A 13822-nucleotide genomic window follows, 5' to 3' on the forward strand; every position below is an offset into this window, starting at 1 on the left:
GATCAAGTTAATCCAAATAAACACTCAGGGAAGTCTTCACTTGGAAAGATTAGTAGCAAAAGAAATATGTCAGCAAGTGCTTTGCATCCCTGAAGTGCCTGTGTCTACAGTGATCAGGTACAGAGACGATTTCTAGTTCAAATATAACTTAGTGATTGCCACATGGTGCAGAATCTTTCCACCCCTACACTCCAAAAACCCAATCAGACAAGTGCCCGTAATCTGACTCCCAGTTCACTGGAGCCCAGGGGCAGGCAATGAGAGCCGCACTCTGGCCAGGGACGGCATGAGTGACAGAGCTGCAGCCAGGCGGTGGGGGTAAGTTCTGCTTTGCTTTAAGGAAACAATGCTGCGCACTACAAGATGAAACTCTTCCATTGCAGATATCCGTGTCTCCTCAGACAGAATCTAGACAGCGGCAACAGGACAGGGTGGGGATTCTTTTAAGCCTGGGGACTAAGTTTAGGCACAAGAGAAGCAGAGGGAAAGGAGGAGAAAGGGGATGCTTTTTAGCATGGGAAATTACTCTGTATTATTTTTCTCTATAAAAATTACTCACCCGGGAACTGTCCAGGAGTGGATGAGGCAGTTATTCAGCTAGGGAGGAACGTCTCTGGTTCACTGCACCTGGGTCATATCAACAAGTCCCCCTTTGTTCTGGGGGAAAAAAACTAAAACAGCAAGAACAAATTATGTTGGTCCATTTCCTGTGAATGTAAACATATCAGGCCACGTTGATGGTGATCGTGCAGCCGTGAGCAATGCTGGGGAGATTCCCACAAAGGCAGAGAGATACATAGAAGCTAGAAGTTTTTTTGAAGTCCACTTCTAGCTGAGGCTGCTTTTGGGGGATCAGATTTTTTGTGGGTTTTAAGAAAAAGAGGGAGCTAAAACCATTTTAAGGTTTCTAGTTATGGTTCACAGGCTTGGCTGTTTTGTTCTTTTTCAATTTCTCTGACTGATGAAAATTGGAAGTTTAAAGAGCAACTGAGTTTCTTGCTTAGGTCTCTGGAGAGGGGGACAGGTGTGCAAGCGAGCAGGAAGAGGTGACAAAGGGGTGTTAAAGGGAGAGGCTGGCCTTTTCCAGGACCGCCTCCCCTGGGTGCCCTGCTCCCTGCCCACCCAACTCCCTTCACTTCCTGCTTGGTCTCTTTCCTCTGTGTTGGGCTGGAGAGGACAGCGCCTGTAATAGTTCCTCTGCCACCTGGCTGCAACCTGGGCTGCTGGTGAGTTCAGAAGTGACTCTCCTCACTCGTTTTCAGTGTGAGTTCTCAGAGCTTTTCCTCTTGGGGACCTTTCTTCGCCGCCCCCAGGGCCCTCTCTGCCCCATCCCAGCTGCTGTTTTTACCTCTTTGTTATCTCCCCTAAGGCATACATCATGCATTGTCCCAGCTGGGGTCTTTATAATTGCATGATTTACTTAGAGGACCTCACTTGGGCAGGAGATATCTGGGGTAGAGTTGGCTGCTCCCTTGGGTAGGTGAGCATGAACACAGCCTGCTTTCCCTTTTCCAGTCAGAAGGAAAGCCCCATAGTCAAACAAACAGCAAAGAAGAAGTCTTAAAGGTGAAGAAAGCCTTCCTTCCTCAGTCTGTGTCATCCAGGGCTTTCTTACTACCTACACAGAACCTAGGCTTCCTAGACCAATAAGTGATATTCAAAAGATAAGAACCTCACAATATGTGAGGGAGGTTACACGATTCTTGAGCCCTTGGTTTTCCAGCCAGCCCTCTACATAGTCTACTATGCTAAACGCTGCTTATCTGTCTTTTTACAGATGAGGGACAAAAATGACTGTCTTAGGTAAGGAGGTGTGACTGCTCTTCTAAAGGGAAGTTTAACAATTTCTGATCAAAATAAGCAGTTGCGTGGGTGTCTTCCAACCCCACGCTTTTCAACTCCCAGCAAGGAAGGGACATGGCAAGAACAAAGTGACTCCCTTCCTGAAGGCTGCTTTGGCGTCTCTCATTTCCCGACCTCATTTCCAGCTGCTTCCTCACCTCCTGCTCCCCTCCGCACCTCCACAAGCTCCTCAAGAGGAGGCTGATAATGCTCCAAGGGCTATGCCAAGGGAGAGAAGTCCTCAACGAGAAGCACCTTAGCCCTCATCACAGAGCCTCTGCACTGTTTCCCTGACAAGCCCCCTCTTTCTTGCTAAATTCCCAAGCTCTGTACCCTCAGGGCAGGTAGACTGCAAGGGGCTGGCTTACTTACTCCATGCTCCCGGATTTGGAGGAACGGGTGTTTAGAAGAGCTGTCCCAGTAACAGCTGGGGACAATGGAGCCCGAGGAGACACTATGCTGCCTCTCAAACCCTTTTGAAGTTCCCCTCTCTAGTACCTGACCCCTCTGACAGCTACTTCTGTCGGTTCAACTGGGAGCCTGGCACCAGCCTGAAGTGCCCACAGCCTGCCCTTCCAGAGTCTCTCAGGCTCCCCACTGGGGACTGAGATTGTCACGTCCCAGTGCTACAAGCCCAGATCTGCCCAAGAGCTGGGGCCCTACTGGCTCCCAAGCCACTGCCACCTGCAGTTTTCCACCTTCTTGCCCAGGGCAACAGCAGGGAGTGCCCCTGTCCCAGCAGAGTCCCTGCCTGTCCCCAGGGCCCACACCAAGTATCAGAAGCCCTCCACGAGTTTACCTTCCCAAAAGACACTTGCACAGTCCCAGCTTCCACACAGATCTCCAAATCCACATGCTCTTGAGGGTAGGAGTGGATCCAGGGCTCTATAAATCCATTTTCAACATACCTTTTTGAAGCTACAAAATCCAAAACTGGAAAAGATCTGCCTTTGTAAGGTATGATTTTCTTTCTTCTTCAGAAGGATATTTTCTTTATTCTTCAGAAATGTATACATTATTAAATATGATCACATCCACCTACATTGTCAACTTATCCAACTCTCCCCATATTTCCACAACTCTAATCTCCAGATACCCTCATCCTTGGTCATAGAAACGTCTTCTTGCAGTGGGCAGCAGATGGTGCAGAGATGCATAACAGGCCTGGAAATCAGTCCAAGTCTGAGCGCACTCTACCCCCTTGTTCAGTTGAGTTATTTACGTGTGTGATCATTGTTTTGCCTGCAGGTGTGTCTGTGCACCACTGGGTGCAGTGCCCATTGATGGCCGAAAAGAGCTCTGTGGAGCCTCTGGAAGTGGAATCACCCGTGGTAGATTGCCACTGTGTGGGTGCTGGGAACCAACACAGGTCCTCTAGAAGAACAGCTAGTATTCTTAAATGCTGAGTCACCTCTCTAGCAAACTCCCTCCACTTCAAATGCTTTCTGTTCAAAACAAAAGACGCATGGAAAGTATGTGTTTTAAACCTTGCCTAAGGGAACTAACTCCCAGTTAAAAATATTTTATTCTTAAACTCTCAAGGAACTTGGTTGAGACAGTGTCCTTCCTAGGGACAGCTGGGATTGCAGTCCAGTGAATAGGAACTCAAAGATCAGAGGAGCAACCTATTGGCTACTAATTAGGGAGAATTCCAGAAGCATTCTGTCTTGGTTTGCAAAGGATGTTCAACAGCCCATCCCCAGCCTGCAAGACCAAAAAGGCCTGACCCCCTCCCACAAATTTCAATGCCCCTGCCGGCTGGAAAGCTAGGTTAGGTTGGTGGCTTCTGATTCTTACTGTGTTCCTCTTTCCAGTAAGTGTGGACATTCGTGCAGTAGAGAGAGGATCATGGTGGCTTTCAAAGGCGTCTGGACACAAGCTTTCTGGAAGGCAGTCGCAGCAGAATTTCTAGCCATGCTTATCTTCGTCTTGCTCAGCCTGGGATCCACCATCAACTGGGGCGGGTCAGAGAACCCCTTACCTGTGGACATGGTCCTCATCTCCCTGTGCTTTGGACTCAGCATCGCTACCATGGTGCAGTGCTTTGGCCACATCAGTGGTGGCCACATCAACCCTGCTGTGACCGTGGCCATGGTATGCACGAGGAAGATCAGTATTGCCAAGTCAGTCTTCTACATTGCTGCACAGTGCCTGGGGGCCATCATTGGAGCTGGAATCCTCTATCTGGTCACACCTCCCAACGTGGTGGGAGGCTTGGGGGTCACCACGGTAAGAACTCCTATATGTGCTTATTTCTGTGCTAGGATGCTAGGATGCCAGGATGCTTACAAACTATGCTCCAAGCTGGTTCAGGGCGGCTAGAGGCATACACAACACAGCCTGATCGAGGAGTGAGGGATGTAGTTCAGTTGGTGCACTGCTTACCTGGCATGCAGGTCCTGGGGTACAGTGGCGCATATCTACAATACCAACACATGAGAAGTAAAGGCAGAACCAGAAGTTCGAGGTCATCCTCACCTATGTATTGAGTACAAAGCCAGTCTGGACTACATAGAAAATTGTCTTTAAGAAAAAGAGTGGAAACTTATTGTAGTCGTTTTGAAAATATACACAGAAGAGCCAGGCAGGAGGGTTGCCAAAATCCCAGCCCTTGGAAGGTTAAGGCAGGATGATCAGGAGTCAAGGCCACCCTGGATCATACAGTAAAAACAGTCTAGACAGAGGAGAGGACATCATTCTTTACTATTTAGTGACTTGAACAGATTAAAAAGATCTCAACATGCTTTGTTTTTCTCCCACCACAGCAACGACATGAGTATGTTTTTTTTTTTTTTTTTTTGAGGCAGCCTCTCACATTCATTATCTAGCTCAGGCTGGCCTTGAACTTGCAGCAGTCTTGGGCCCCCTATGTGCTGGGATTACAGGTGTCAATCAGCATGACTGGCTTGACTGTATTTTTCTCATTAGCAGGGGCAAGAATTTGTTGCTTTTCATGTAGGGGACGTTAGATGATGTGTATGAAGTGGCATGCCTTTAATCTCAGCACTCAGTAGGCAGAAACAGGCAGATCTCTGACTTTAAAGCCATTCTGATTTACCAGGTAAGTTCCAGGGCAGTCAGGGATACACAGAGAAACCCCTGTCTCAAAATAAAAAGGTGAGGGGAGCCCACAGTCATTGCAGTCATTGATCTCCACCTTGCTCTTCGTGAATGGGCAGTATTACTGGGTAGCACAGCACCAGTCTAACTTTAAACTCGTGCTTTAGTTGAGATACCTAGGAGCTAATCTAAACCTAATCTACGAATCTAATAATTGCCTCATAATATTAAAAATCTCTGAAGAAAATCCTTATACTCTAAGTCGCAGCAGTAACACATTTTGCTTGTGTTGCTAAACACAACATTCAGTAAAAACTCAGTCACTGTAAAAGTAATTATCTATAATGGTCCAAAATGAGTGTAAATTAATTCCTTCATTTTAGGAGGCGAAAGGATGGAAATCTCAACCTGGGGTTGGTAGAAGACTCAAGTTTACCATCACTTCCCATGCCAAAAAAAAAAAACCATACACCCTTCAAACCATTGCGTTGCTTAGACCTTGACTCTTGCTTCAGTTCTGATGGAGTATCTTTCAATCTCTCCAGGTTCATGGAAACCTTACTGCTGGCCATGGGCTCCTGGTGGAGTTGATAATCACATTCCAGTTGGTGTTCACTATTTTTGCCAGCTGTGATTCCAAACGGACTGATGTTACCGGTTCAATAGCTTTAGCAATTGGATTTTCCGTCGCAATTGGACATTTGTTTGCAGTAAGTTTTAAGTCCATTTGAATAACTGATCATCTCATTTAGCCTCACCCTGAAGCAGGCCTGAAGATGCTGTTTATAGCTGAATTTCTCTTTCGTTGTATTTAGTATTAAGCAGCTGAGAACATTGTACTGTTTCCTGTACCCATCCCTCTGCAGCTTTTACCAATGTAACCAATGACCTGGCCAGTACAAAACCACTGCAACATTTGCATTTATTTCAAGAGTGCTGCTTATTTCAGTGTTATCATTTTAATAGATACACGTTAAACAGCTGCCAACTAGCTGGACATACCCATAAAATGCTTGTGCCATAAAATACAGAGCTCATTCAGATCCAGCCATATCTGTTGATGTAAAGTGACCACGACAACTACAAAGTGGCTAAATCTCAGTGCTCCTCTGAAGAGAGAGCAGCAAGTTACAGCAAATGGCACCTGTTAGAGCCCTATTTCCAAAATGTCTTAGGTTTTGTTCTTTTTCTCTGCAGATCAATTATACCGGGGCCAGCATGAACCCAGCCCGATCCTTTGGACCTGCCGTTATCATGGGAAACTGGGAAAACCACTGGGTAACTACTTACTGAAGTTAGGAACAATCGTCCACAAGACTCTCTTTTTTAATTTGGGCTAAATTAGCACACTAGTTTCTGTTGCTTTTTCCCCATCCACCCAACTCTCAGGTTATTATTGCATCTGTCACAGGGAGTAGAAACAGTCTAGCAGAATCCTGCTACAGAAGATCGCATAGCATTCTGTTCTAGGTCTTCACTGAGAGTTGGGTTTTCTTGAAGCATTAGTCTGGACATGTATCTGACAGATAGCAGCAGAATACTTGTACATAGAGTTTTCTATGTGGAATAAGTTTAAATGATAAATGTGTGCTGAATATTAGTGTTAAAATCATTGAAAGAAAGGCTTCCTAGCAACAACAGAAAACAGTTATTATTTTAAAAACAGAGAAAGAACTACTTTAAAGTATTACCTATGACAAAGGTATTTAGCATCCTAGTTTGCATAAGCAGGGCATAAATAATAGTACAGGGGCTGAAAGCTTGTGAACTGTGGTTGGTACCAAATAAATGATGCAGATGTTTATGCCACTGTCACCACAGCTGTATCAAGAAAAACAAATGAGTGCCAGGAAGGTGCACTTCTTAATCTCAGGATGAACCTTCCTGTCAGTCTGGGCCTGGAGTAGTGAGAGACATAATCATTACTGTTTCAATTGCTTCTATCAGCAAGAGAATTTATATCCTTTAAATCATATACAATTGTGAAAGCTACTCATCATTAACTTAAATAACCTACAAAATACAAGGAAAAAACATATATATGCAAGCTTGAAAACAGACTTAACTTTTATTGCCATTCACATATTGTGAATGTGATTTCACATTTTAAAAATTATGAATGTAACAATCTGTTGTTTGTGCTTTGATATTATGCATGTGGCTACAGTGGCTCTGGGAACAGGTACTCAGGGATAACATGGCACAGCAAAGGAGGAAAATATCACACCATGACTGTACAAACTCCCTTATACAAAACCTGTACTGAGTTGTTAAGACATAATTTGGGCACAGACATGCAAAATCTTGATCCCCAAAGTCATTCATTGAACTGGTCATTTTGCCACTGATATTTCTGAGAAGACTTACTACATTAACAAAAATAGAATTTACTTTATGTGTGTGTTATGTATGTTAAGGTGTGTGTGTGTGTGTGTGTGTGTGTGTGTGTGAGATGGATGTTGAGGTGTGTGTGTGTGTGCTCATATGTATAAGTATAGACACACACATGCCGAGGTATCTGGATGTCAGAGGACAACCTTGGGTATCACTTCCCCTTTTCTACCTTGTTCACAGCAGGGTCTCTAGTTCACCACTGATCACAAGGCCAGCTGGCCCTGGGGATTCTCTTACCTCTGCTTGCGTTTCCTATCCTCCTGTAGGAACACAGCAATTACAGCCATGCACTATGGTGTCTGGATTTTATGTGTGTCTCGGGGACTGGAATTCACATCCTCACACTTGCATGAAGTCACTTTACCCATTGAGCCATTTCCCTATCCCCCAAATGGAAAACTTTAATGATAAGTTTGTAGATTGTACAATAAGTGGGTGGGTTTTAATTAAGTAATATAATGACAATTTAGGAAGTTTTTTAAAACACTTTTATGTAGTTTATGTGTTTTTCTGTTTTCATCAATAAAATTATTCATAAAAATTGAGAAGTACTTTAAAGTTACAGATCTCTGTGTGGGAATAGCAATTTGTCACCCAGATTTGTCTTTGAGGACACGGAGCCTGCTGTCTCCTCCGGAGTGTTATGGAAAGGGTAGTGATTGTTTGCTGCAGCTGTTCTCCTTGTGGGACTTGAGGCCTGTCAAATAGCACCGATCTAATGAGATCTCACCAAGGGAACAGAGAGCAAAGGCATTTAGAGGAGGGTTCTCATTTCTCCTTTGAAAGGGCACAGGGAAGATAAACTCTCCTTTGGGCTCTTTCATGTTCAAGATAAGAAGCTTGGCTGGTCCAGCGACTCTCCAGCTACTTCCCTGTTAAGGACATGTGCTCAGCTTCGGTGGGAAGCATGGCTCTCCTTTAGGCTGTACAGTAAAGATGCCGAGTACAGTTAATTTCCAGATGGTGTTTTAAGTGAGACAGACTAATTCTTTTCAGATAAGAGAACAAACAGTAAGTCGGTAAAAGGGTGTTCTAAAGTCAAGTAAACTAGACAGGTCAACTCAGTCACTTAAGTATGCTATCTTAAGTAAGCTTGTAACATCTCCAACTGTCAACTTTCCAATGCATAAGAATGTATATTTTAATAATATCTGTATCAAAGATTATTAATGAGATGAGAAAAGTGCTCCATACTGTCCATTAGAGTTCTCAGTAAACCAGGGAGTGGTCCCAAATGACTCTATTGGATGAGTGCCTAACGCTCTCCAGAGTTCATGTACTCTACAGCACACGTCCCAGCCTAACCAGATGAGAGCTGGCTCATTCTAGGTGCATCACTGATGTGATCAAACATGCTGTTTACTGACCTCTGTAGAACCACTCACTAACCCTAGTCTAGTCACCGCCCCTAAGTCAGAACAGGCCTTCACTGCAGCACTACGCAGTGTGAGAAAGATGCATGAACTCTAGCATTTCCTCTACAGTGAAGTCATCAATCTTTAATGAGAATAAGCATCAAATAAGGAAACTAATTAACAGCCAAGTTGGTTGCACACAGTTTTAAATTGTCTAGGAAGTAGAAACCTAACTGGTTTTCATGAGCTCAAAATTGCTAAGTGGTATTCCATTTAGTCGTCACAGCCATGTGAAACATATATTATAGCCCTTCTTTGCAGATAAAGAAAGTAAAACACAGAAGTCACTAGTGGTATAATCTAATTGGTGAAGTGCTTACACAGCATGCCAGTAGCTTTTGGTTCCTTCTGCGGCACCACACACTGGGCTTGGTAGCACATGCCTGTAATCCCAGCACTCCAGAGGAAGACACTGAGGGATTAGCAGTTAAGACCATCAGCCTCAACTACGTGGATACAAGAGACCTTGCCTCTAAACGGAAAATATCCCTGATCTAAGCACTCACACTGCTAAGTGGCTAGGAGTGAGCTGTATTCATCATGCATACCGAATAGCAAACACCTTAAATGATAAAAATGCATGATTATACAGACAATCAAGGTAAGAGGCTACTACAGAATACATAAGAGAAACATGCTGCAAAAACTTCTTTTTTCTTTTTATTTGAAGGAATTCCCTGCAAAGTTTGCTTAAGTTGTAGAGCCACCAGAGCACAGTTATTTCATGTTAAGATTTATCATAAAGTTGATAAGCCTGATGTGATCGTACCCACCAATATTTTAAACACTCATGATGCTGACAGTGGAGGAATGTGAGTTCAAGGCTACCCTGAGTTATGCAATGAGTCTTAAGAACAGCCTGAGCTAGACCTTGTCTATAATTATAATCAGAACATTTAAAATATAATATTAAAATAAAGAAGAAAGAAGACATTATTCATTCTTATGTTCAAATGCTCTTTAATAATTTATGGATCTTTGATCTTTGATGTAGACTTGGTATATTTTATCATTTATTTTCAGATCCATCTCGTGTGTGTGCACACGCGTCGCAGTTGCTGACTTGATTAAGTCAGTTAAACTGTGTACTCACGGGCTGTCCAGTGAGACCACTTTTCACCCTCCTCTACTCATCACCTCTCCTCTCCCATCTTTCCCCAGATATACTGGGTTGGACCAATAATAGGCGCTGTGCTCGCGGGTGCCCTTTATGAGTATGTCTTCTGCCCTGACGTGGAGCTCAAACGGCGCCTTAAGGAAGCCTTCAGCAAAGCTGCACAGCAGAGCAAAGGAAGCTACATGGAGGTGGAGGACAACAGGAGTCAAGTGGAGACAGAGGACCTGATTCTGAAACCCGGGCTGGTGCATGTCATTGACATTGACCGCGGGGAAGAGAAGAAGGGGAAAGACCCGTCTGGAGAGGTATTGTCTTCGGTATGACTAGAAGACAGCACTGAAAGCAGGAGAGACTCCCTAGAGTTGACCTTGGATGTCCTGCCACCCATCAAGGAAACAGATTTGTTGTAAATTACCCACCTGAGGTTTCTTGTTTCGTGTCTTATTACTCAGTTTGAACAACATATAGTTTACTATTTTCAATGGGGGGAAGAAGAAACCTATAATGAATATGAAATGTTAAAAAAGGAAATATTTTTTAAAGTATCCCCCAAAGTTCCCTTCGTTAATAACAACAAAAAATGCGTACAAAGATTTGGCCAAGTCTTGGTTTACAGAGCATGTGGGTGCCTCCATGAGGAAGCTGGTATTGCCAATCCTCACCTGAATATTGACTTCACTGGCATGACTGAACAATGACAAAATGCAGTATGTCACAGTGCCATACTCATTCAAAAGAAGAAATGTAGTAAGTTCTTTCATGAGTCATCCCTTATTTATAACTACCTCGGAGAAAAACAGTAGCCAGGGTCATTGCTGATATGCTCTTTGTATTTATATGACAAATATCTGACCGGCAGATCCCAATCTAAGTTCATTATAATCCTTCTTCCTCCTCAAATCCTAAGAAACTATAGGGTAAAATCAAGAAATTTGGAAAGAATATTAATTTGTGTCCATGTGTTAGCTCCATCTAATGAAATATATACATGGGACATCCACTGAGGTTCAGGATAGACAGACCCATGGAATCTGAAGGCAGAGAGAGGGGGAGTCTGTATCCCTGTTACTAAATGACAGATCTGTTTTCAGTGCTCATTCTGAAATGCGCCACACAAGCTAACCACCTGAGCTTTTAACTGCTTCATTTACTTTTGAAAATTTATTGGCAAAACTTGATAATTTGTCATGCTGTTATCTATATTGAAGCATTAGCAGAGATGTTTTTGACAAGATCTTTACTAGCTGTGTCCTGACTCTCTGTTGGTATCTAAGCCCTGCTTATTCTAGAAGGTGTAAACTGGTCCTGCCCATCCCAACTTCTAACGCCACCTCTCTTCCCCCAACATCTGCTGATGATCTTCACTGTGAGTGTAATAATACTTAGAGTGGACTAAAATATGTGGCAGACCAGGTAAAACACGGTTGCCTAATTAAAAGGTGAGGAGACAGTCTCTGTTTCAAGTGTACCATGTGACCCATTTTTTCTAGTGCCTATAGGATTAAGTGTTTTTAAAGTATTTACCCCACTGCCTGGTTTATCTGTTAAAATTGTTTGGTCTTCCCATACTGTTTTGCCTTCCGCCAATAGAACACTGTGGAAAGCCCAGTTTCTTCCATCATAACCACCTAGTCTAGCACTTACCTTAGACAATGCGCTGCAAATGTCAGTTTCTCTAAACAAAAGTTAGTAGTGGGAGAGAGAAGACCATCTCTGTGAGGACTAGCCAGCTTGCAAATGGCTGATAATAGAGGGCTTTCTTCTCCCAAGCACAATTCCGACTGTGTGACTTCTCATTGTTAATGGCGGTTTTGTGTCTGCGGCAGCGAGATAAAGGACCACTATTAAAGCTGATTCTCTTCGGTGCTAGGAAACTGATGTGCAACTTCCCAGACAGCCACGACCCCAGCGGATGCCTCTCAGTGCCACAGGCGTCCTCTATGGTAGATGCTGGAAGCACAGGCTCCCTTTGTAGGGCGTTGAATATACTACACCAGAGACAGAGGTTCCTCCCTAACTGAGTGGCACTCACAGAACCAGGACATAAACCTCCCAAGGCTGGGTCATACACTTTATTTCAAGCGTCTTCACGATACGCCACATAGGCTTAAGGTCAGGGTGCTTCACAACAAACGCGTCAACTTAGTTGGCAGGATAGCTTAGCAGATGTCTGGTCCCCCTTTCAAAACCCTGGCCTGTGGCTGCGTGCTGTGCAGCTTACTTTGTGCAGACTCCTTCAACACTCATGTCCAGTGACCGCGTTCAACATGGTAGGGACTGAAAAGCAGTGAATTCTGGCTTGTGTTTTGAATTTTAGCAACTGGCATAGTGCCAGGCACATAGTAGGTAATCAAAACAAGCATGTTATTTGATAAGAATATATTACTCATTTAAGATTATCAACAATCTTTTCTAATTTTTAATTTTGCTCAATATTTAATATAGGTATAATCTCTCGTATCATCAAAGGAAAGCAACTTGGACGTGAAAACAAAGAGCGTGTTCTTACAATCTAATGTTTGAGAACTGAGGGGAAGGGCTCCAGCACTCTTTATCTTTGCATAAGAGACAATATGTCTTGTATTTCACTCAAGGCTCTGCCAGTAAAATGTAATGAAATTGTACCTTTCTAATGACATCTTTGCAGCAGGGGTCTATTGCCTTGTGGGTGGCACCAAATTATCCAGCGTATTAGGAGATCAGGGCTTTTTCCTTTAATCCCTTCTTATTAATGAAGTGCATAGTGCTGAACAGCACAGTGTTGTTCCCAAGAGACAGCCAGTGACTGAAACAGCACAGAGATCAGAACCGAGAAACCAGAAAGACATAAAAGATTCATACGGGCCACGGAACAATGCCAACTGTGTTCACTCAGGAAGAGAACAGACACCCCCCAAATTTCAAGGTGGTCCATACAATGAAAATGTACATAGTCTGTCAAAACAGTAAAGAAGGGAATCATTTCCTTTAAGATTTTGGGGGTTTTTAGAAATGTAGGACTCAGATATTAAATGTGTGTTTTCATTTTCTTCCAAAACTCCTAACTTTTTACACTGCTAAGAAGTCTTTTCTGGAACCTAAACCACTGGTAATTTTAATTATTTCTGTCATGTGATGCCACTCATAAATCCTTTTCCTTCAGTCATTAGAGGGGTGTCCTACCACAGCTCATGGACACTGCTGAGCAGAGCTCCTTTTAGTTAAAGATTTCATAAGGAGATTAGAAATCTCTGGAAAACGTGCATGATATAAATAAACTGATTTACTAGAGGTCAATTCCAAAAAGCACAACTCTTCTAGATGAATCCAGGCAATGTGTGTACTGATCTAACCTCATTGTGGAAGCAAAATTCCAAAACTGCATAACAGATCAAAATGCTGGCACTAATGCTTGCATGGTCCTTTGCTGCAACTCGCTGACACCTTCCCCAGATGTCACAAATGTGACAGAGACACTGTCTCTTTGGCAACTGAATAGACAGCTTAATAAAAGAACTACAAGCCGGGCGGTGGTGGCACACGCCTTTAATCCCAGCACTCAGGAGGCAGAGGCAGGCGGATCTCTGTGAGTTCGAGACCAGCCTGGTCTACAAGAGCTAGTTCCAGGATAGGCTTCAAAGCTACAGAGAAACCCTGTCTCGAAAAACCAAAAAAAAAAAAAAAGAACTACAAATAGTTCTTATGATGAGACCACAAGATATGTAAATTTGGAACATTTGGGACCTTAAAGTAGTAACATCTTCCCCAGTAAACGCACAGAGTGGAAATTATTAGGAAAGCGTGGTTGGTATATTAATAACAAAACTCACTTTCTTTACCTCAAGTTTTCTGAGCTCATGTCTAAACTTCATTGCTTTTCAGAAAACCCTAATAACACAAACCTTTGAAAATCGTAATTCTCAGAAATAAATGTTAAACTTTAACCTCAAAAATCAAAAACGGTGAATACTCACTTTTTGCAAATAATTTCCCATAGCTATGACAATACACAACC

The 13822-nt window shown here is 43.3% G+C and overlaps 1 protein-coding gene across 2 annotated transcripts; it reads left to right on the forward strand.

The window, feature by feature from the left end:
- Nucleotides 1–277: 277 nt before the first annotated feature.
- Aqp4 (aquaporin 4) lies at nt 278–10151 on the forward strand. 2 transcript variants are annotated; one of them, XM_038331138.1, is made up of 5 exons: nt 278–318; nt 3657–4071; nt 5448–5612; nt 6100–6180; nt 9873–10151. In XM_038331138.1, the coding sequence occupies exons 1-5, from the start codon at nt 287–289 to the stop codon at nt 10149–10151; spliced, it is 972 nt and encodes a 323-aa protein (XP_038187066.1). In that variant the 5' UTR covers nt 278–286. The 2 variants fall into 2 exon arrangements, with proteins under 2 accessions (XP_038187066.1, XP_038187065.1); XM_038331137.1 differs by lacking the exon at nt 6100–6180 and having other exon boundaries at nt 287–318.
- Nucleotides 10152–13822: the final 3671 nt, after the last annotated feature.

This window comes from Arvicola amphibius, chromosome 5, assembly GCF_903992535.2.
Source record: "Arvicola amphibius chromosome 5, mArvAmp1.2, whole genome shotgun sequence".
Lineage (NCBI taxonomy): Eukaryota > Metazoa > Chordata > Mammalia > Rodentia > Cricetidae > Arvicola > Arvicola amphibius.